Source organism: Strongyloides ratti, assembly GCF_001040885.1.
Source record: "Strongyloides ratti genome assembly S_ratti_ED321, chromosome : 1".
NCBI lineage: Eukaryota > Metazoa > Nematoda > Chromadorea > Rhabditida > Strongyloididae > Strongyloides > Strongyloides ratti.
In genome coordinates, this window is record NC_037307.1 from 9,987,077 (window position 1) to 10,011,223 (window position 24,147).

Consider the following 24,147-nt stretch of genomic DNA (forward strand, 5'->3'; position numbering starts at 1 on the left):
TTTTATTCTTATTATTTAAAAAATTTAAAGAATATTGATAATGGCATTATTTAAAATGATATTTTATCAGAAAAAAAATATATATAGTAAATAACAAGTACAAATAAACTAATCCTTTAAAAAAAAAACTTTTTATTCTAATCAACATTAATTAATAAATCGTTAAAATGTAACAGTTATCCTTTATTTATATTATTAAGCGTTCTAATATTATCATCAAATGATAAATAAATGAAAAAAGACCTATTTATTTCATTCTAATTACGCATTTAATCATTAAATATAATATTTCATTTTGATATGTACTTTTTTTCATGAATAAAGCTATCAACTTATTATTATTAGAAATTTTTATATAAAAATATTTTAATAATATAAAAATATATACATAAATGAACAAAATTTGCGTGTTTAGTATAATATTTTATAAATAATATATATTTTTTATAGTAATAAAAAGTATATATATATATATATATATATTTAATCTAATTTATATCTATATTATTAAATGGAACCAATTACATCAACATAAAGATAGGATAAAATAATCTATAAGAATGCTAGTATTTAGAAATACATAAATATCATATATTTATTATTATTATCTTCAATACACCTTAATGTAAAAGAAGTTTAATAATCTAAAAGTAATGAAATAAATAAAAAGTAATTTAATAAATGAAAAATATTTTAAATATATATATTATATATATAAATATAACTTTTATTTTCATAATAACAAATCCTCAAATTAAAATATTTAACTTCTCATTTTTTTGGTTAAAAATTACCATAACTACATTTTTTTTTATATTTTTACAATATAATAGCTTTATAAATAAATATATATTATCTATTTTTCTATTCACTAAATTACACACAACATTAACATTAAATTAGGATGCTAAGCGTTTTTGATTGTAATTTCGCTTTCATCAAAAAGATTCTATTAAATAAAAGAGAAAAAATTTTTTTATTAAGCTAAAAATATTTGTTATTTTGTTTTGTTTTTCAAAAAAAAAAACAGAATAATGAATTAACTAATTTTTAAAAGAAATAGTTAAAATAGTTCTAATTTTAAAAAGAATTTTAATAATATGCTAATTTTTTTATATTTTAATATTAAAAAATTTACAAAAGTATTGTTAATTTAAAAATTATTAGACTTTTACTATTAAAAAAAAGAAAATAATAAATTATACTTTACATAAATTTATTTTATTTCATATCCACAAAAACATCGTAATATTCATTCTCGTATATTAAAAATTTGTTTTTTTTTTATCAACAGCATAAATTACAACTTTCCATAAAATAACTACTAAATTATCTTTGTTTTTAAAAAGATATTAATATGATAAATTTTAACATTAAATTATATGGCAATAAATAAATGTTTCATAGAATCGTAAAAACAATTACAATAAATGTATTGTAACTTGGAAAGAAAAAAAATAAATTTTTTTAAATATCTTATCCAAAAATGTGTCTGTCAAAATTCTTAAAATTTAATTGAGATTTTATTTTTAAAAATGGACATAACAAATGATAGTAATAATACAATCTATCTTTTTTTTTTGTACGATAAAAAGTTTAAAATTAAACCCCCAAGGAAGGATTTTCTATTATAACAAATATACTAGAATTGAATATGGTCTTTTTCTAGTAAAACTAAAGATCCTCCATCCTTTAACTTCTACATATACTAATAATATAAGTGTACATATGTTTCTTTTTACTAAAACCCCTAAAATTTTATTATATTTCTTCGTTAGCAATAAAAATATACATAATTTTTCGCATGAAAATTTAAAAAAGAAAATTTTTCTTACTTACTTTACTTTTCTAAAAATATATTATGAGTAAAATGTAATTAACAAGATAATAATCAGTTATTTTAAAAAAATTATATTATCATAATATGTCAATTAATAAAAGAAAAAAATATATTTTTTTTCATAAAATAAAAAAAATAAACTTTTTGAATTAAAAATTAATGTTTTTTTTTCAACTAAAAAAAAAATAAATTTTTTTGTAAATATACTATAAAAATGTTATTAGAAAAAATAAATTTATCATACATTAAAAGTTTAATTTTAAATTTTAAAATGATAGTTTAAGTAAATTATTTTTTAAACGTTCTAAGAAATTTATCTTTTTTTTTTGGTATATAAAATTTACAAATGCTTAAAAAATAAGTACATTTAGATGATCTATACATTTTATAACAAAGTGGTTTAAGGAAGTACAATTTTCGTCTTCCTATTATTCATGCTATTTTTTTTAATACTGAAATATCAGAGCATTCCTGCACTATTGTTTGCCTTTATAATTTATAACTTAATATAACCATTCTAATTTATTTCTAATATAAATATGGATTATTAGTGAAGGATAATTTATCTATTCATTAATATAAAAAAAAGTATATAAGTTAAAGATTAAAATTTTGATTTATTAAAATAAATCTTTATCAAAACAGAAACATCTCTCAATCTTCTTAAAAATAAATTCAAAAGGGACTTCAAAAAAAAAATGAAAAAAGATGGAAAGATTTTTTTATTTCATCAAAAATACTTTTATAATAAATGTTTATTTTAAAAATTTTTATTTTTTATTTGTCAATGAAAAAAAAATAAAAAATTAATTTATGCAAAATATTAATATGTCATTGGAAAAAGAAATATTTTGCATCAAATTTACTCTCTACTTTATTTCAATAAAAGAGAAAAAATAATTTTTAAATATATTAAATCACTAGAAAAAATAATTTATAATTTAAACATTTCTATGAAAATATAAATGACATTTATAAACTTAATATTTTTAATCTATTAAATATCATATTATTTATCCACAATTATAATAATGTAATGTAATTTTAAAAACATATATTATGTTAACATTAATTATAAATTTAATATTCCATAACAAAATTATATATCTAAAAATGAAAGTATCGTGCTTTAATTTAGACATTATATTTTATTGTTAGTAGAAACATGTTACAATAACTTTTCACCACCTCTTTTTTCTTAATATTATTATTATTATCATCGTCTGAAAAGTACATGTGATTTTGACTTATTTCCTTGTTTTTTTTCTTAGTATAATATTTATATATATTAGATAAAACTTTTAAAATAAAGAAATAAATATTAAAAAAAATAATTACTAAAAATGTATGCATTAAATAATAATACTATGAAATTATAAAATAAAGAAAATTTTGAAATTCAAGTATAAATATTCGTAAGCTGAATGAAGAAAATCAAATAAATCTTCTTGTTTTGAGAAAAAAAAAATGATAAAAACTTTTAATCTTTTATTTTATACTTCTTCTTTGCACAACCAATAAGATTGCCTTTTTAAAAAAAATTTTAAGGCATTTTTTAATAACATCACTTGATATATAAAATGATTAAAGTTAAACACACAAATTTCCATTGTACTTTTTATAAAGATTATTTTATTTAAAATGTTTATCCAGAATTAATATGTATAAACATATGTGAATATAAGCAATTATTATTTTATTTTTTTAGATATTTTATGATATGAAGTACGAAACTGTAATATGCAATTAAAGATTCTTTTTCTAAACAAATATCAAAAACTTTCCAACACTACATTTAATAAAATTGAAATTTTATTAAAACTTTTCATTTCACTTTTGATAAAAAGTAAATTTCAAAGAGTATAAATGAAATAAAAAAGAAAAGTACACATTCAAAGAAAATAATTACCAACATTTTTTACCTACTTTATCAATGTTCACTTATTTTTTTTTTTTAAATTAAAAAAAAAAAGAAGCACAAATAACAGAATGTAATATTACAACATTGATAGTGATTATTATGACAACTTACCTACTATATTTTCTTTTATTATTCTGTTTTCATTTACAAAAAAAAAAAAAATACTTTAATTTTTTCTTTCTAAGTGATAACATAAAAAAACCAATTTCCTTAGCCTCAAGAGAAAATAATTTAGAAAAAAAAAAATTTCTCGATGATGGCTCATCACTGCCTCCTCCGTTTTTTCTTTAATTCCCTATTTTCTAAATATTTCAAGAAAATAGTATACTGTTATTATTTTTTATTTTTCTGACTTGTCACATTCATATTCGGTGTCTCATCAACAAAAAGTTATCAAATTTTTAGTATCTGGTAAATTACTTTATCTCCTGGCTTCATACACTCTTAATTACATTTATTTAATATACTATTTCTAAAAAATTTCTTTCTCAATTGAAATTTATCATGTAATACACAAACATGATTCAAAAATAGATGTATCCTTAAGCTAATTTTTGTTTTAATTCTCCTTTTTATTAAAATAAATAACAATTGTTTAATTGTATTTTAGATTAATTTTCTTTTAATTATTATTAAAGCTATTAATAAAAATTTTACATTAAAATCTTCAACAAATGGGATAAGAGATTGGTCAGTTAAAAGCTTTTCTCAATATTTTATTACTAATATGTATGATAAATATTAGATTTTTTTTTGTAAACAAAATTACTTTAAAAATTTTATTATCAAAAATATACATAATATTTTAATAAACTTTCAATTACAAAGCAATTTATGGTTTTATTAAAAATAATATTTCAAAAGTCAATTATTTTTAATTTATTATTACTATATAATAATAAATTTTGTTATTAAAAGCTTCTTTATGAAATGTTAAATTCATTAAAAAAGATTTTTCTTAGTCAGAGAATAAAAAACAAAATTTATCAATAAATCTTTGCTAAATAAAGATAAACTATGATAATCATTTCAAAATAATATCAATGATAAATAAAACCAAACAAATTTTTTTAAATAAATTACCATCATAATTTTTTTATAATGTTGTGAAATCAAGAATAAAACATTTAGTTACTATACCATATTCCTTGGAAAACAAATATTATACTTGTGCACTTTTTCCTCTAAAATTTAGAAATACTGTTATCAGTTCTTTGCTCATTAATCCACGAAAGTAAACATTTTCCCACAAAAAAATGTTATGCGGTCTTAGGTGGAAAACAATTAATGAAAGTTTTTTGCAATTTTTGGAGGTTAAATAATAATTTTTGTCTTAGAAAGATTGTAAGAAAGAATTGTTTGAAATTTTTTCTTTAACCTTATTTAACTTTCTTTAAGTCACTAAAATTTTTATAAATGATAAAAAATTAATGGGACTATATAATGGTAGTTGGTTTTTGAAGTGTGAAAATATTAGTTTTCTTTATGAAAACTTAATTTTATATTATTTTTTATAATTATAGTTGATTTATATATAATTTTATAAGTTTTATTTATAGTAAATTTAAATTAATGCCTTTTTTTAACTAATAGTTTAATGTAGTCATTTTTTAAAGTGTACTTTAAAAGTTTTTACTTGCTTTTTTTATCGTTTTCTTTTATTTTAATTAAATATTTTCATATTATTTATGGTTTTAATTTTTTTTTTCAGAAATCATGAAAGATCTCCAAGTTTATTTGAAACCATCATTATCTAACTATCCTACTCACATAAAAGGTCTTTTTTGTTCAATTGTTGACCGTAACGAACTGATAATTGGATATGATACTGCAGTTAACTGCGGATGGGCATTACGTGAAAAAGAATTCTATGTATGGAAGGACAATCTCACAGCTATTGGTCAAAATTCTGGTGACAAAGGTACTACAGAATCAAGTCAAGCATATAAACTTAATGCACCAACAACAGGATTAGTTTTTACTGATAAACATGTTGCTTTTTGTAAGAATGATGCCTATGCAACACCATCTGTCGTCGTTGTTGCACCTGAAGGAAATGTAAGATTTTGGCCATCATTAGAAGAAAAAGGCGTTAATTTATCAATGCCCTTGGATGGTGACGTTGCTGTTGAAGTTTTTTATAAAATTGTTGACGATTGTCCATCATTTGTAATTACTACATCATCAGGAGATGTTTATCAAGTCCCACTTATATCAGCTAATGGATCAAAAATTGCGACGGGAAAACTTAGTATTGTTAAAATTAATTCTAATGGAAGAACCCGTCTCACAGGTAGGTTTTCTAGAAGATTTTTCAAGTACGATGCGGATAAAAATAACTATTTGAGAAGTTCTTTTTTTGTTGATGACAATGAAGATATTTCATCAGAGGATTTTTCAATGATTCAAATCTTATCATCAACAATACGTGGATATAATGTAGGAAAATTTAATGTTTTATGGGAATTTGATGCTGGATCCATAGTTGCAAAAGAATTTCTTAAACATTATGAAGGAGTTTTAAACATTGATGAACCAGATAATCTTCATACAAGAACACAGATTATTTGTACTTTCATAGATTCTTCTTCTGTCTACCTTTTATTTACAATACGTCCCAAGACATCTTTTAACAGTTCTGTTGCTCTTTATCTTGGAAAGGTTGGACGTCCACATGATTTACAAAATGGCATTTCTGATTTTGACTGGTTGTCTGCAGTTAATTTACCATCTTCTATTGTTCAAACAATTTCAAATAATAATAGTTGGGATAAAATTAAAGTTGCTTATCTTCCTCAAACAGGATTATTTATCTACAGTAGGGATGTTGTTACAAATTTTAAGATAGAAACAAAGACATTTAAAACAGTTTCTATTGTTTACAATTGTCATTTGGATGTAAAAGAAAAATGTTTTGGATACAAAGTTGTTGGCGACTCACTTGTATGTTTTGCTGAACTTGAAGGACCTGCCTTTATACGTTTACTTCCTATTGGATTTGAAGCATCATTTGTAGAAACAAAAAAAATGGATGAATATTTGGCTGATCTTTTAAAACCATCTCGAGCAAAGAATTCTTTATATAAATTGTTGTATGATGGTTTTCTTAATTTTTGTCAGTTTTATCAGGATGATCCTAAAGTTGATTTGTTAGAGGAATTTAAAAAAACTGGAAATCAAGAAGATCGTGGATCCGCTGTTGCCAGAATGATGAAATATATAGTAAACTCATCACCAACAACCGATAATTCATCCGAAAAAGTTCCTGTTTTGGCAAAATCAAAAAATAATAAATTAAATAGATCAAAAGATATGCTTCAAATTCAATCACAATTGGAGGACAAACTTGCTTTATGTAAGATTTTCATTGCTTTTATTAAGAATCAAGGATTAGAATCAGATGTCTGTTTAGGAAAGACACAATTTCTTGCTGATGTTGTTGAGATGATGGAACTTCTTCAGTGTGCATATGCTTTATTTGAATGCACTTCTCTTGAAAAAACTCCTTATATTTATGAAGTTATACATAATGCCGTTAATAAGAGAAATGAAAGAGATCAATCTTTATCTGTTATTCAAACTTTTTACAAGTTTGTTACAGAAGTTGATGAGATATTTGATTATTCTTCTATTTTCATTAGTACACTTTTAAAAGACAATAACAGAAGTTCTGAAGTTATTGATAAAATTCTAGAAGTTGTTGGAATCATCTCTTGCATCTTGGACCAGATAAAATCTTATCGTTCTGAAGAATGGGCAATTGTTGTAAGAACTTCTAAAGTTCGTGCTTGGACATCACGTCATGGTTTTCTTGGAAATTTATTAAATATCCAAAAAATGATGTCTGGAATAATTGAAGATGTAGCAACTAGGCGTAATGTTTTAAAATCATTTAAATCCTACTACATTACAATTATTGAATTTATCTTAGAGGAGCAAGCTGGAGTTAAAGACACAGTTAATTCTTTCCTTATTAGAAATTTAATTGAAACTGGTTTTATTGATGCTGGTATAACTAATGCTGAGAAATATTTTGATTTCCAAACTCTCATAGCTTATGCAATGGGTTTGGATGAGTCTGATAAAGTTGCTACATTAGAAAAATACAAGAAAAAATTTGCTTCTAAAAACTTTGAAACAGCATTGTATGATTATTATCGTGAGAATCAAATGTTTAATGAATTATTAAATGAAAAAAGTCCTAATGTTGATGATTATTTAAAATCTTATGATGCTATTAGTTGGATGCGTCATGCAGACAATAAAGAATATGGAAAAGCTGCACAGTGTCTTTACAATACAGCTGTAGGACGTCATAATGACTCAAAAAAAGAAATGCTCCTTCTTCTTGGAAAATTAAGTAGTTATTGTGAAGATGAAGAAAATGTTAATCTTATCCGTGAATTTGATGTTCAACTTTATGGTGAACATGATTGATTGTATAGTTTTTTTTTTAATTGTAAATAATCTTGTATATTTTGACTAACTTAACTTATTATTAGAATAATAAATGGTCGTGATAATTTTGTATTTTTTTTATTTGTACACAAATATTCAAATAAGTAAAAGCGTTAGAGTAAACTGATTTTTAGTAAACTATAGATTATTTTATTGTCAAGTTTGCATTTCGTTGACATAACTATTAAAACAAAAATAATTTGAAAATATTTTCAAGTTAGTACACTTTTTTTTCAATAATATTTACCATAGTGTATTTTAAATTTAATGTTAACTTAAAATAGCAAAATTTGCAAGTGTTTTTACAAATAAATGCCTACTTAATAGGCGCATAATAAATTTTTTTTAGTAAAATTATTCTTAAAATATTCTTTCTTTTAAAACAAATAATCTATATTAACTTAAAAAGCTTTTGAAAACATTTGAATATCTAAACATTTACCGAAAAATAATTATGTGTATTTTTTAACATTAAAAAAAATATTTACAATGATAATGGCTTTAAATTTACAAAGTTTATTAAAAGCGACCTTTTTTATAATTTATCATTATTAATATGGTGATTTTAAAATTATTTACTGTTTATATTAACATTATACTTTTATAAGTATAAATATTTTTTCAACAAAAAATATATTAAAAATTTATATGTTTTTTCGAATACTTCTTTTATTATAGTTAGAATAATTAATTCCCTATTATGCTGCACTTTTAGTGAAAATAATTCTAAAAAAAAAGTAAGAATAAATTATATATATAAAATTTGAAAAAAAATAGATATTATATCACATTCAAAAGTTAATAAATAGATACAAGCAAAGTTATCAAATCAAAGTCTAGGATTTATTCCGTTAATTTATGAATTTCAACAAAAATCAAAATTATTGCTTATAAAAATTATTTATTTAAGTAAAATTTCTAATAAAAATCATATAAAAATGAGCACATTATCATAATGATAAAATTTAGTCTAAAATGATGAATAAATATAACAAGTTTCTTATTTTGACAATATCTTAAAAATAATTTTCAATGTGGACTACACCTTAAATGTTAACAGAAGTCTAGCGCACCAAGTTCCATGTTTTTATGAGGTGTTTGACTTAAGTTATGAATACATTCTTAAATTTTTTTCAAAGCAATATTTCCTACTATATCTCAACTTGAAGAAATTATATGGAGATAAAATTATGTTTAAACAATTTATCGTTAAAATTCGACCTAGAACAGTTTTTTTTAGTATAAAAATTTCTACTTTATCATGAAAAGCGAATTTTTTTTAAAAATATTCCTCAGTCTCGCCTTTTTTTAAATTCTCCATAACTTTCCATGTTTCAATTTCTATATAGTAATGATTATATTTAAAATTCATCATTTTCTATAGGCTATTTAAATGTATATATTTTTGTTTAAAAATCAAAAAAAAAATTTTTTTTACAGTTGTATTAACAATTTTATAGAATGGTTTGTTGAATTATAATAAAAAATATACTTGTCATATTATACTGATTTATTTTATCATTAACTTTATTATCACAAGCTATGAATTCAAAAGATACCCCTGAATTGAATTTTTTTTTAAATAGAAAAAAATGATTGTTAATTCCATTTGTACTATATATTTGTAAATCATCAATGCAATGAAAAAATTCCATAAATCAATAGTAATTATTTTTTAAAAAATTGTAAAAAATTATACAAGAACATTTTTATTGTACAAAGAGTAAAACTAGAGAAATTCGAAACAACAAATAAGAATTATCCCACTCTCTATATGAAGATTTCAAAAAATAGTATTAAACACAAAAGCCCGTAGTAGTTATTACAACAAACTTGAAGTATTTTGATACCATCCTCTTCAATCACAAATAAATACTCATTAAAAAAACCATATAAAAGCCATTATAAACGATAATAAAAACTGATAAGGCAGATAAATAAATATTTCAAATATTTAAATATATAGGCTATTTAAAAAAATTATTAAACAGAATTAACGGCAAGGAAAAGACACAGACAGCTATTTAAAAGAAATAATATCTTTAAAGTTCACTATGTGCTGGTTCCTCTTCGGTTGATTCTTCCTCAGCAGCTCCAGTTTCTTCACCACTCTTCTTACCACCACTCTCAATGAAGGAAGTGAAAGCTTCAAGAGTACGATCACCAGTGTAATCAATAACTTTATCAGATCCAGCTGGGAAGAATTTGATTGTTGGGAAAGAGTTGATCTTAACATCCTCAACTTCATTAAGAGTAGAATCCATCTTGGCAATAACAACATTTTCATTATCTTTGAATGCTTCTCCAAGTTTGTCCCAGATTGGAGCAAGTTGTTTACAGTGTCCACACCATGGAGCATAGAATTTAACAAGAACATTCTTCTTTTGATCTTTAGCAACTTCAGCAAAGTTCTTTCCGACTAAAACTTTAACTGGTTTAGCATCCCAATCTTCTGGAACTTCTTCAGACATAAGATGTGGTTTAAGTTTTCCATCAACGTAACTTTGAGTGAATTTCTTGATGTTTTCAGCAGTAATTTCAGTGAAGTCTGGTTTGAATTTGGTCATATCTTCTTCAAGAGAAATAAGTCTGATAGCTGGTAATTCTTCACTCTTAAGTCCAAAGAATTCCATGATACGAGCGTTATCTTCAACATCAGTATTAATGTAAACAAAGAGAAGTTTTCCTTTGAATTCTTTGGCAGCAGTTTGGAATTGTCCATAGATCTTGTCAAAGTCTTCAGATTCTTTAGAAATGAAAAGTAAATTGTGAGATTTAATTTCTCCTCCAAAGATAACGGAAGCAGTTTCTTGTGAGAATTCATTGACAAGGGCAAGTCTGTTAGCTTGGATGAATGTTTTAAGTTTGCTTTCCTCAATTTTTCCTTCAAATTCATTACGTCCTTCATCGAATTTCTTAAGGAGAACAACACCTTCTTCTTTAAGTTCAATGGCTTTAGCGGCAACTTCTTTTGTGGTGATACCGAATGGAATATCGTCCATACTTCCGGCAACTTCAAGGAAGGCTTTAGCTTGTTCAGAGTCTTCCTTTTCAAAGTATCCAACGACGACAACATCAGCAGATTCTTGGAAGTCCTTAACATCATCAGCACTAAACAAACTCTTAGCAGCTGGTCCAGTCTTCTTCTTGAGCCATGAAACAATTGATGCAGCATCTCTACCTCCAGTGTATTCGGTTGGTTTTCCGTTTTTGAAGAATTTGATAGTTGGGTAACCACGAACTTCAAATTTAGTAGCGACATCAGAATGAATTGTAGCATCGAGTTTAGCGAGTCTAACAGCAGCTCCCTCCTTCTTCAATTGTTGAGCAGCTTTAGCATAGTTTGGAGCAAGAGCTTTACAATGTCCACACCATGGAGCGTAAAATTCAACTAAGACAAATTCATTTTCACCAATAACACCATCAAAGTTATCCTGTGAAAAAAAAAAATTATTATACCATATAAATTGATGATAAAACTTACTTTTGTAAGAACAATGACATCTTCTTCCTCTGTAAATTCAGTAGCAGCAAATGCAAGTGAAGATACTAATAGGGTAGTATATAATAGATACAATAGTGTAGACTTCATAATTATTAATTCAATGGATTCTGATATTCAAGTACTATACACGTTAGATGAAATACGCAAGACTCACTGAAACAAATGAAATCACTCTAGATAATAGGGTTTTTGTAAAACAAGAGGTGGAGAGAAGATTCGATACACGTGTGCACTATATCTAACGAAAAACTACTGGTCACCATGAAATAGTGTGGTGCGCCGCCTCATAAGTGAGCAGAATATAGGTGACGTGGAGATATAATGTCGATGTGGTTATATTCAATTGGTTGTAAAAAAGCTTCCTTACCACGCCTTGGCTTATATTTTTATAACTATTCCAAGGATGACGCGTAAATTACATTGGAGTATAATGTACACATATTCTAATTGTCATCAATTTGGGGCATTTGAAGGTGATAATTGAAAATGCCGAGAAAAAAAATTTTTTATTGGTAATAATGATGGTGTGTGTGTGCAAAGTTAAACAACTTTAAATAATAAAAATGCTTATGTATATATTATAATACTATAAAATGACCGTTAATCTCAAATAAAATAACTTATCGTATACAAAGAAAATGGCTATGCCCAATATAATATGTAATAGAACTTTTTTATTATATTTGAATAATATTTATATAGAAAAAAAAAAAAGTACTTTAAAGAACAGAAAACTGACATAAATAAACAAGGAAGAAAATATTATAATTTAAATGTATAAAAGTATGTTTTGAGCGCAAACACCACGAGTTATACCAAAAAAAAGACCATTACTCATGTAACAGAAAACTTCAAAAATGCTTAACTTTGAGGCATTTTAAAAAAAAATTATAACATTTATAGCCTAAACATTCAACATTCGCCATAACTTAACTAAAAATTAACAAAAGATAATTTGATTACACATATACATGTATAATAAAAACTGTTACTTTTGATAAGCTGATAAAATAATTCTTGAATAATGGGTAATGTGTATAATAGAATACTAACAATGATTATTCAAATAAAATAAACAATTGTGATGATTTTTCATAAAGCGTCCTATATTCTTTATGAATATATATAATAAAAAGACGCTTCACTATTTGGTAATATATCAATTTAAATACACGATTTTAAAATTAAATAACAGAACTGATAGCAAAAATGCGTTTTTGGAAATACATTTGCAAATAATAAAAGAAAATAACAAAAGTTTTTTATATATGCAATTAATGAATCTACACTAGTATTAATAATAAAATTAATTTACAGAAAAAAAAAACAGACAAATTATTATTTATATGAATAACAAAGATATTTCAACTACACTTTCGGGAATTTTTTCCTTTGCATATATATTTATATATACACTTATAATCCATCAAATACCTGAACTCTAGATTTGGTAGATCCAGCACCACTTTTCCTTAAAACAGAGTATTTATCTAATCCAGTTTGAAGGTTCTTTTCATGTATTCTATCATGTTCACTTAAATATTCCTCTCTTTTTAAACTTTCTATCTCTGTTCTAAATTCATGTAACATATCCTTTAATACCTTATTTCCTTTATTTTCTTCATTTCTACAAAGATTAAAATTAAATAAATATACTTTAATATCAATCACTACGAAAAATAAAAGAGATTCATGAGGAAAGTTACATTGACCTAATTTCAAAAAATATATACAAATATGATCAATGCCGTTTTAAAATGTATATCATATTATTTAGTCAGTATACGTGAATAATTTAAAATAATAAAATTTATATATCAATCTCTCTCTCTCTTTATTCCACTTACCGAAGTTTTTCTTTCTCGTTTCTTAATTGCTGAATTTCACCATTCAATATGGATATTGAACTTATTGCAGTAATATTACTTTTACCAATATTTTCATTGTTAGAAGAGGATGAATTTGAATGTTGAGGTTTTAAATTATTTCCATTACCAGAGAAGGATGAATTAGAATTAGTACTTAGTTGTTTTGATAAATAGACTGTTGAATGACGATGAGGTGTTTGATTATTAATTGTTGGTAAATTATAATTATTATAAAAACCATTTTGTTTAGCAGATTCACTAACAATTGTTTGACTTCTATACATTTGATTAGATATTTTATTTTGCTTTACATTTTGTTCATATCTTTTTGTCATTATATCAATTTCATTTATTCCTTGAATGTCTCGATTTTGTTGCGTACATTTGATTGTATCATTATTTTCCCGTAATTGTTCCATCGTCAATCCATCACTTGATGGAACGGTCTGTTTTAGATATTCTTTTAATTTAACCAATTGGTCACTAATTATGTCATATTGTGCTTTAATCTGATCTCTCTCTTCTTCGGCTTGTTTACGTTGTTGCCTTTCTTTTGACAATTGTTGAAGCTCTTCTAACTTTTTTTGCCTTTGTTCTTTTGCTTGGATCTTCATTTGTTGTACCTCCATAAGATCTGGTTGTCTTCTTCTCAAGTATAAATTATGTGTTCCTATACATAGGTCAAGGATAGATAAATTTACTGATGAATTAAGAGCCTTGAATTTGATTTTTGATTTGTCTAGTACTTTAATTGTAAAAATTTTGTTTTCAAATGATACATTTTTTATTTCAGACCACATAAAGAATGGTCTTGGTGTTATTCTATTAGTATGTTTATAGATACCTATACCATGTGCTGATACACCAAGAAGTAAATCAGTTTCTTTTTGATTACATATAGGATAATATTGAATACCAAACATTTCTAATTCTTGAGCTATTTTTAAATATTCAATTTCAGCTTCCTCTTGACTCATACCATTATTATTTACCCACCATTTTTGAATTCTCTCTTCCCACATTTCATAAGTCATATCAAATTGATTAATTACACTTTGTGGTAATAGCTTATGTAAATCAATTTCAATATCATTGGAAAAATTACCATACGTCGCTTGACATACATAAGATGCTAATAAAACTGAAGCTTCTGGTGAACAATATAAATCCATATTTAATATACTTTGTTTTATTTGTAAATAAAATAAATGTCTTGTTACATCTTGTATCAATTCCTCCTCAACATTTTCTGGATAAAATTTAACCAAAAAATAAAAATGATATTCATCTTTTTCTTTACCGATATTTTGTTTTAATATTTTTTGATCTAATTGTAACCAACATACTATACCTTTTTTGTTTGTAAATTGTAAACCAAAATAATAATGTTCACGAATTCCTAAAATCCTACAGACTGTCTCAAATAATTCATTACCCTTACAATCTGGCTAAATAAATATTTTATCAATTAAAAAAATAAAAATAAAACATACACTCATAGGAATTTTTTCTAAATCAGCAACCATTGAGGTAACTTTACAAAAAGTTACTCTCGTCGATGGTTGACCTATAACTGTTGAAAACATCTTTACAAAACTTTTTTCATTCAAAAAAAAAGAACAATAATAATAATAAAATACTTCTTTGGCAACAAAAGAAATTATAAAAATTAATTTATTTTGATAATAATAATAGCATCTATGACAATATCTATACCTTTTCCACTTTTTTATCTTTAATTTAAGAATACAATAAAATAAAAATAATTATTCATAACAAAAAATGAATGTTATATTGAAACAAAAATGTGACTAATTTTAGAAGTATAATATGTTTCTTCCTGCGTTCAAGTATTTTGTGAAGGTTAAAACACACACCAATAACGACAATATGATTCTCTCGTATAACAACAATTATTTGTGATAGTTTATGCAAAACTTTTGACTAAATGACGACAACGCCAGTTATATCTTTCTTTCAATAATATTGAATATATGTGTTCTAGAGACTAATTTCAAGTGTCGTCTTTATATATATATTAGATTATGTACGTATTTACTCATTTTGTTGATATACATACATTTTTCTTATCGCTGATACAAACATTTATGTTTGGTAGAATATTTTTAATGATTGTCACTGATAATGATCATCATTGACACTCTCCCATATTAAAACAAGGGTGGTAGGAGACATAATATTCCAATTGTAATCAAACTTTTCTCCTAAGGATTTTCTGTTAAATTATAAAAACGTTACAAAATGTTACCGCCAAATTAGTGTGTATTAAGAAACAAATTTTCTTTTTATGTTATCGTATGTGTATTTACAATCATTTTACTACATTTTAAAAATTTTCTTATCAAATTTTAATTCATTTATATTATAGTATTTCCTAAAGAAATGGCTACAATACCAGATGATGTCTTTGATGAATTACATAGAATTGTAACTAATGTATTTGAGGAAAAATTGATTCAAAAACAACAAGAAGAAGAATTGGGTGAAGGTATAGATTCTCAACAATTAAGATCTTTTACACAAGAAGAAAATGAATGGGTATCAAATGCAATGGATGTCATTAAAATTCATATGGTTGAACCATCACATTCATTGGAAGATACTCCTGGATATTCACCTTTGTTTGTTCATCAATTTTTTAACGATGAAAAGGTCTTCGGATATAAAGATCTCAAAATAGATATATATTTTTGTGCTTCAACTATGTATTTTCATCCAATTATATCTTATTCATCAACGTCAAAAGAAATTATAAAAACAATGGAACCAGATGATATTTTGAAACATTTAAAATCTGAATTGCCTGATTGGCATATGGAAATTTATAAAGAAACCAGAACTTCATTTGAAGAAGAATTAAGAAAACAACTTGATTTTAAACCATACGGTGAAGTGGTACATAAATTTACTAACGATAATCAAACATTTGAACTATGGGGACCACCACAAGATATTAATGAAAATTTTAATAATTATGTCAACAGAATCCAGCTTTTAGCTTTATTTGACTTTGAAACGGGTGATTATACTGATAATGATGATGAAAAATTTGTAACTTATATTCTTTATGCAGTTACAAAAAAACCCGAGTCTGATGATCTCTTTTATTCTGTTGCTGGATATGCTACAATATATCGTTATTATGTTTATCCAGAAAATATACGTCCTCGTATTGCACATTTCCTTCTAACTGCTAAATATAGAGGAAAAGGTATTGGAACTAAATTTTATAAATCAATTATTAATGAACTCAGTCTTAACCCAAAAGTTGTTGATATAACAATTGAAGATCCCTCTGATTATCTTATATATTGTCGTGATTACGTCGATTTTTTAACTCTTAAGGATCATCCAGAATTTAGTGAAGAAAAACTGAAAACAGGATACAATAAAGAAATGGAAGAAATTGGTCATAAAAAGTATAAAATGAATCCAAAACAAGTACGACGTATCTATGAAATTCTACGTCTCTACTACACTGACGAAACAAACAAAGATGAAATGAAGGCTTATAGGATTGATGTTAAAAGAAGACTTGAAAAACCAATGAAAAGGACAAAAAAAGAACTTGATAGACTTGCATTCCTAGCTGTTAAAGACAGACATTACCTTTCGGCTTTAGAAGCCAACAATCCTGAAGTTAAGCAACCTCAATTACAAAAATTATTTGAAAAACAAATTGAGGAGTACAAATGTGTTTTGGATCGTTTAAAAAAATATGAAAATATTTAAATTGTTGTCATTTATTTCATTTGATTTTTTTTGATATTAGAATAAATATTCCATCATGTTCAATAAATTTAAAATTACCTGTTTTTTCATCTATCTCCATTCCATTTTCCTATAATTTTTGAAATCATTATGATGTACTTTTATTTTTATATTATACTTACCTTTAGTGCTTTAATTAAAATATGTTGTTTTAGATAAAAACATTTAAATCTTGTTTCTCCAAATGAATATTCAGTTGCTTCAAGAACACCTCCTTGTAAAAGATACCCATCAATTTTAATTAAACCAATTGTATTTTTAACAGCTTTCTCATAATCTTCCAAAGTTTCAGTTGCATATTCTAGGCAGAAAATTGTTGTGACAAGATCAAATTGTTTTGGCAAAACCACATCATCATTAACTTTATAAAAAATATCTTTAATAGGATAATCGTCAAAAACATTAACTTCCAGGACACCTCTCATCTTCATTCTTGCATTATCTTGCATCTCTTGAGGTTTTTCACAACCAGCTTCTATACTAGCAATCCAATTACAAACATTAGACCAATCAAAAGAATTCTTATCATTAACAATCCATTTTTTTAATTCTTCTCTATTAATTTTGGCATAATCACTTGTAAAAATATTTCTACTTCTATTTCTTAAAACAATTGGTATGTAAACAGTTGGACCAGCTCCTAAATCAAGAACATTATCAATTTCATTTGGTAGTCTATATATGATACCAGGAAGAAAAAATAAAACAATTTGCATTGCTACATCTTCCTTAGCTGTCTTATAAAATCCCTCCAAATAATGTTGAGGATTAAACTAAAATGATAATTTACTTTTACTTTAAAAATATTTTAAAAAAAAACTAACTTTTTCATTATGTTCTTTGGCACTATATAATGTTAATTTTGAGATGGCTTCATTAATATCAACATCGTTGATTATTTCTTCTGTACCTCCTGACATAACACAAAATTTTTAATCTAATGATTTTAATTTTAATATCTATACTTTTGTTATATATTTTTATCACGTCATTACGTTTAACAGATAAGATTTTATTCGATAATCTAGCTTTTACTATATAGTCTTTTTAAAATGATATATACTCAGAATATAAAGTTTATAGATATACAAAGTTATTGGTATTTTAAAGATATATATTATATTTCACTAACTTTTCTTAGTTATATATATTCATTGTCATTAATAATAAAAGTAATCTTAAATTTTGACAATTATTTGATAACATTTTCAAGAAATGTTTTTTTTATTGTTAAAATACAATTATAAATCTTGTTCATATTAATTTATTTCCAGTATTATCATATTATCTTCATATTTTATATAAAATAACACAAGATTATATAATTTTAATAAAGATAAAATCATAAAAATCGTCAATACAAATACATAGTTTTTAAGTATTAATCCATTAAAAATTTAATCTATACATTTATTTATAACTTTCCATTTATCTAACTTTAAAAAATCAAATATAAAAAGTTTTCTCCAAATAACATTATGATAAAAATATTTTAAATAAAAACAATACAGTATATTTTATTAAAAAAGATTCATCATAACATTTAGTATAAAACAACATAACAACAAAATCAATACAAAAAAAAAATTTACCCTTTAATTTTATTAATAACGTTGAAAAAAATTTATCGTAATTGAAATGTATTACATAAATGACATCAAAAAAAAAATGTAGTGACTCTTTTTAATAACAATTTCAAACTATTTTTTTTTCCATTAATATGATTCCTCTGCACTTTATAAAATTAAAAATTAAAAAAAAAATAAATTTTAAAATGAAGTTTTAATTTTATTTACAATATCTTAACATTAAAAGAAAATAATTTTTAAAAAAATTACTCCAATCTTATTCTTGTCAGTCATCAAGTAAAATAAAAAAAAAATAATTTTTGAATATTAAAGAATAATGATCTATGATAAAAAAAAATTTTAATACATCTATCAATATATCTATTAATGAATTTAATTTAATTTCTTCAATTATAATTTAAGTTCATAGTACAGAAAACAATAAAACATAAAAAATGTCTCCTTCAACGAACACTTACAAAATTATCTCTTTTTTAAATTAATAGAATTTAAAGTTTTCATTATCAAAAATATTTTTAATCTCAAAATTTTATTTATTTAATATATATAGTTTGTTATTTTTTTTAGATTAATTATTCAAAAGTAAAGTTAATTTTTATGATGGCTGATTTAAAGGAGAATGATTTTAGAAGAAATAAAAAAGCTATTAATTATGTACCAGTTGATCGTGCTGTGGATGTAATATTTGATGAAGATAAAGAAAATACTGAATATTATAGTTTGACAGAACAAATGGATGATGATGTTGTTGTTTCTTATGATGGATCTGCTTTATGTAAATTTGAAACATGGGCTGAATGTGAATTTGAATCAAAATTAATAAAAAATATTAATAAATGTGGTTATTGTCGTCCAAGAAAAATTCAAGCATATACTATGCCATTTGTCATAACAAAAATAGATGTTAAATCACAAGCTGAAACAGGATCTGGTAAAACAGCAGCATTCCTTTTACCTATTATTGATACAATATTAAAAGAGAATTATGAACGTGAAGTTAGATCACCTTTTGCTGTTATCATATCACCGACACGTGAACTTGCTTTACAAACACATGAACAGGCTAGAAAATTTACTATTGACACAGGTGTAACAGCTGCTAAAGCTTATGGTCAATATTCAATAAAGGAAAATCTTGCCGAACTTGATAGAGGTTGTGATATCATTTCAGCAACACCTGGACGTTTAAAACACCTTGTTGAACAGGGTGAATTAAATCTTGAAAATTTAAAATTTTTTGTACTTGATGAGGCTGATGAATTGATTAATGGTAACTTTATTAATATTTTACGATCAATTGTTAGTATGGGTAATTGTCCTGATAAAGAAAATAGAACAAATTTACTTTTCTCTGCAACATTCTCACCAACTGTAGATGATTTATGTAAAGAACTTCTAAAAGACGATTATGCTGTTATTATTAATTCAAAATGTAATCAGGTTAACAAAAGGATTATTCATAAATTTATAAAAGTTTCAAAAAATGAAAAAAATCAAATATTAATTAATATTTTAAAAGAGGAGTTAGAAAAATGTGAAAAAGAATCAAAAAAACTTCCTAGAACATTAGTTTTTGTTGAAAAAAAACGTCATGCTGATATGTTAGCTATAGCTTTGGTTGATGAAAAAATAAATGCTGTATCATTAAATGGTGATAGACCACAAAATATTAGAGAAGAGGCATTAAATAATTTTAGAAGTCACAAAGTTGATGTTCTTGTAGCAACTGATGTATGTGCACGTGGTCTTGATATTAAAGAATTAGATCATGTTATTAATGTAGATCTACCATCTAATTATTATACTTTTGTTCATAGAGTTGGAAGAACAGGAAGATTCCGTGTAGGTAAAGCTACATCATTCTATGATCCCAATGAAAATGGTGCTCATAAAGAAGAATATAAACAAGTTAGTTTTAAAATTATTTTTTCAATCTTTTATATATATATCTTTTATTTTTAGACATTTATTGCTAATGGGCAAGATATTCCAGATTTTTTATCAAATGATGAAGAAAGAAAAGTTTATAACACATAATCTTCTAATTATTGTTAATATTTTTAATAATTATGTTATTCCTTACTTTAATTTTTTTTTGCTATAAGAGAATAATTCATGTTTATCTGGTGTTTCATTTCTTATAAAATCAACTCTTTCAATACTTTTTTCCATTAAAATTTCTCCACGTGTCACATTAAATTAAATAATTTTCCATTTTTTTTTTATTTCCCTATAACAAATAATCAAAAAATTGTTCTTCAAATATCACGCATTACAATTTTTGTCATTCTACCTCTTTTTAAATATTTTCAAATTAAAATACCCCTTCATTTTTCCTATCTTTTTATTATATTTTATTTATAAAAAAAAAAATTTTAGCAAATATTTACATATCCCTAACAAATTATATACATTAAATCAAAAGGATATATATATATAATTAAAAAAAATTCTTTTTTTTTTTGCTATCTACTAATCATATATACACAAATCATAAATATGTATGTCTATCAATTAATATATATTTTTTTTATCTAACATTACATTTAAATGTTGTAATGATTTTATTGGTATAGATAAAATATTTTATCACTATTCATTTACTTAATCAGTTTACATACAAATGATAGACTTCTTTACGGATCTAATGTAGTGTTCTTTATTAACAATTGAAAAAAAAAAAATTTCTACCTTCTTCAACATATGTAATCTGTATGCTTTATATATATATATTTTTTTTTATTATTATTTGAACGAGTAAAATTAACAGATAGAGAAAGAAAAATATTAATATATATTTAAATAATATCTATCTATTTTGTATTGTTAAGCATTGTCTTTTCACAAATAGTATTGATATTTTATATATATATATAAAATATATTTAGAAATGATGAAAAAGTCAAACATATTATAAACTTTTATTGTCGTTCCATTGTGGAATGGAGAAGGGCTGTACCTTCTTCTATATACATATGTCCATCCATCTATATATATATATATATATAAATATATTTATAATGAGGAAACGACAACATTACTATAATATATATTGAAAATTGTAATGCTCAAGAATATAATATTTCTGTGATATTATATGAGGATGATTGTCTCTCTCTCTATTCGTATCTTCTTTATCGTTATTAGATTTTTTTTTTTTTCAGTAAATGTAATACATACGTTTATATTTAATCAATCTAGAGTAGGTCAGGGCCATCACCATCATACCTACTGATATACAAAACTCTTACCCCCTTTTTATAAAAGTTTATAAAGAGCAATGAAGTGTATTGAATGTGTTCATTTTATAATCATTTTCTTTCATTAGCTTGAATTGGTTACAATTATTTTTATACCAAAAACCTTTTAATTTTTTTTTTTTTTCATCACATAAACCATGATCCCTTTTTTTTTTTCTTTTTGAATATAATATTCTAATTTTTTACATTTTCATTTACTATAAAATGGTTGATATTTTATTCATATATATCATTTTATAAATTGTTAATTAATATTAGTCATTTTTAATGCTTTTCTGCAATGGGCCTATGTGTGTCTCGTGGTGGATTTTATGATATAGCCATGAGATCATATTAGACCCATCTTAGATTTGTGTTAAAGACTACAATTTTTTGATTTTATTTTTTCTATCAATAATTGGCCACGTATCACAAAAAAATCAATCTTTTTCAATGATATATACATATATATATGTCTAAAGACAATTAATTTTATAAAAAAAAAGATGAATACAGGTAAAAGGTAATATTTTTATAATTAATTTTTAGAAAAAATATTTTCATTAATATGAAAAGTCTAATCAAAAGTTGTTGGAATCTTTTCAAGATAAAAACTTTATGAAATAAAAAGAAAACATTTTATATAAATAATCATTTAATAAAGGAGATACTCTTATCCTTAATTAATAGGATAATAATCAAATGATTTATAGATACATATATAAGAAAAAAAAAACCCACTTCAAAAGCGGTAGATGTATTTCTTTTTTAGATGAGAATGGAATAATGTCAAGAAGCTATCAATTGAAACATAGTTCAATGATAATGGTAATTATAATGCCTATAACAAAAGGATATGGATCATTAAATTTTTCCCATATAAATCTAAATACATTAATTATTTTCTTCTTTTATATAAATTAATTTATCTATTAAATAAAAATTTTAATTTAATACCTTTTAACCTTTTATCAGAATTATATGATAAAATTTATAAAAAAGAGATTATGGGATTTGAATAAATGATAATGTTAACCTAATGCTGTTATTTGAATGTGTAATAAAATATTATTTGTAAAAGAGTATATCATATTATATTGACTTATTTTAATATTTATGTTATTATTATTATTAGATTTTAATAAATTTTAAATATTTATGATTAATAATTATTAAGTTATACATTATCAATCTACTATGTTTATTATCTTAAAAAAAGTACCTAAATTATTTATGAAGTTATCACTTTTTATTTTATTTATAAGACATCTGGATTAAGTGTATGATTTGATCTTATAACAATTATCTTGTTACTAATACACTACTTATTTAGTAATAATTTACCATTTCAAGATCTTTCTTATAATGGGACAAGTATTATGAAATAGAGATCCTTAAATATAACTATCTTCTTTTGTTTTTACTTTTTAAAGTTTTAATATGTAATTAATACATTCAATTTTATTTCTTCATCTTTAAGACATGTGCCAATTATATTTAATGGTAATTTTTATTAATAATAATAGTCTTCTAATCTTTAATGTGCCAAGATTTTAATTTTACATGATGACAGTTATATATTAAATGCCAAATTTGATTATATATCATTTACTGATTTGGGAGTTACATCAATTTAAAGAACTTTATTTATAATTAAAGATATCGTTCCATTTAAATGTTTATTAAACTTTAAAATTTGTTTTTGAATTTTTTTTTCCTCATGTAACTATCTAAATCAAATAGAATCATCTTCTCATTATAATTTTATCAAATCCATAGGGTATTTGTTTAACTAAATTTTTATATGATTATTTTTAATAATCTATGTAATTGTATAAATTATATCATAACTAAGTATATTTAAATAAATAACTATAATTTAATGAAATGAATTAATAATACTAAGATTCATAAGATTAAAGTACTACAAATAAT

General features: G+C 23.6%; 6 protein-coding genes across 6 annotated transcripts; 3 read left to right on the forward strand and 3 right to left on the reverse strand.

Moving 5' to 3' along the window:
* Window positions 1-5,477: 5,477 nt before the first annotated feature.
* SRAE_1000309100 (Nucleoporin, Nup133/Nup155-like, C-terminal domain and WD40/YVTN repeat-like-containing domain-containing protein) lies at window positions 5,478-8,198 on the forward strand (the record flags this gene model as incomplete). Its single annotated transcript, XM_024650242.1, has 1 exon — window positions 5,478-8,198. One exon carries the CDS (start codon window positions 5,478-5,480, stop codon window positions 8,196-8,198), a length of 2,721 nt encoding a protein of 906 aa, XP_024504039.1.
* Window positions 8,199-10,261: 2,063 nt separating this feature from the next.
* SRAE_1000309200 (Protein disulfide-isomerase) lies at window positions 10,262-11,811 on the reverse strand (the record flags this gene model as incomplete). The annotated part of the gene is made up of 2 exons (XM_024650243.1): window positions 10,262-11,653; window positions 11,704-11,811. The coding sequence occupies 2 exons, from the start codon at window positions 11,809-11,811 to the stop codon at window positions 10,262-10,264; spliced, it is 1,500 nt and encodes a 499-aa protein (XP_024504040.1).
* Window positions 11,812-13,140: 1,329 nt separating this feature from the next.
* On the reverse strand, window positions 13,141-15,178 carry SRAE_1000309300 (Ezrin; the record flags this gene model as incomplete). The annotated part of the gene is made up of 3 exons (XM_024650244.1): window positions 13,141-13,351; window positions 13,572-15,040; window positions 15,086-15,178. The coding sequence occupies 3 exons, from the start codon at window positions 15,176-15,178 to the stop codon at window positions 13,141-13,143; spliced, it is 1,773 nt and encodes a 590-aa protein (XP_024504041.1).
* An 817-nt stretch (window positions 15,179-15,995) lies between these two features.
* Window positions 15,996-17,345, forward strand: SRAE_1000309400 (Histone acetyltransferase type B catalytic subunit; the record flags this gene model as incomplete). Its single annotated transcript, XM_024650245.1, has 1 exon — window positions 15,996-17,345. One exon carries the CDS (start codon window positions 15,996-15,998, stop codon window positions 17,343-17,345), a length of 1,350 nt encoding a protein of 449 aa, XP_024504042.1.
* A 16-nt stretch (window positions 17,346-17,361) lies between these two features.
* On the reverse strand, window positions 17,362-18,304 carry SRAE_1000309500 (Methyltransferase, NNMT/PNMT/TEMT family and Putative NNMT/PNMT/TEMT methyltransferase, nematoda family-containing protein; the record flags this gene model as incomplete). Its single annotated transcript, XM_024650246.1, has 4 exons — window positions 17,362-17,454; window positions 17,507-18,024; window positions 18,073-18,157; window positions 18,209-18,304. The coding sequence occupies 4 exons, from the start codon at window positions 18,302-18,304 to the stop codon at window positions 17,362-17,364; spliced, it is 792 nt and encodes a 263-aa protein (XP_024504043.1).
* A 1,266-nt stretch (window positions 18,305-19,570) lies between these two features.
* Window positions 19,571-21,010, forward strand: SRAE_1000309600 (Helicase, C-terminal domain and DNA/RNA helicase, DEAD/DEAH box type, N-terminal domain and Helicase, superfamily 1/2, ATP-binding domain and RNA helicase, DEAD-box type, Q motif domain and P-loop containing nucleoside triphosphate hydrolase domain-containing protein; the record flags this gene model as incomplete). The annotated part of the gene is made up of 2 exons (XM_024650247.1): window positions 19,571-20,881; window positions 20,936-21,010. The coding sequence occupies 2 exons, from the start codon at window positions 19,571-19,573 to the stop codon at window positions 21,008-21,010; spliced, it is 1,386 nt and encodes a 461-aa protein (XP_024504044.1).
* Between the last annotated feature and the right edge of the window lie 3,137 nt (window positions 21,011-24,147).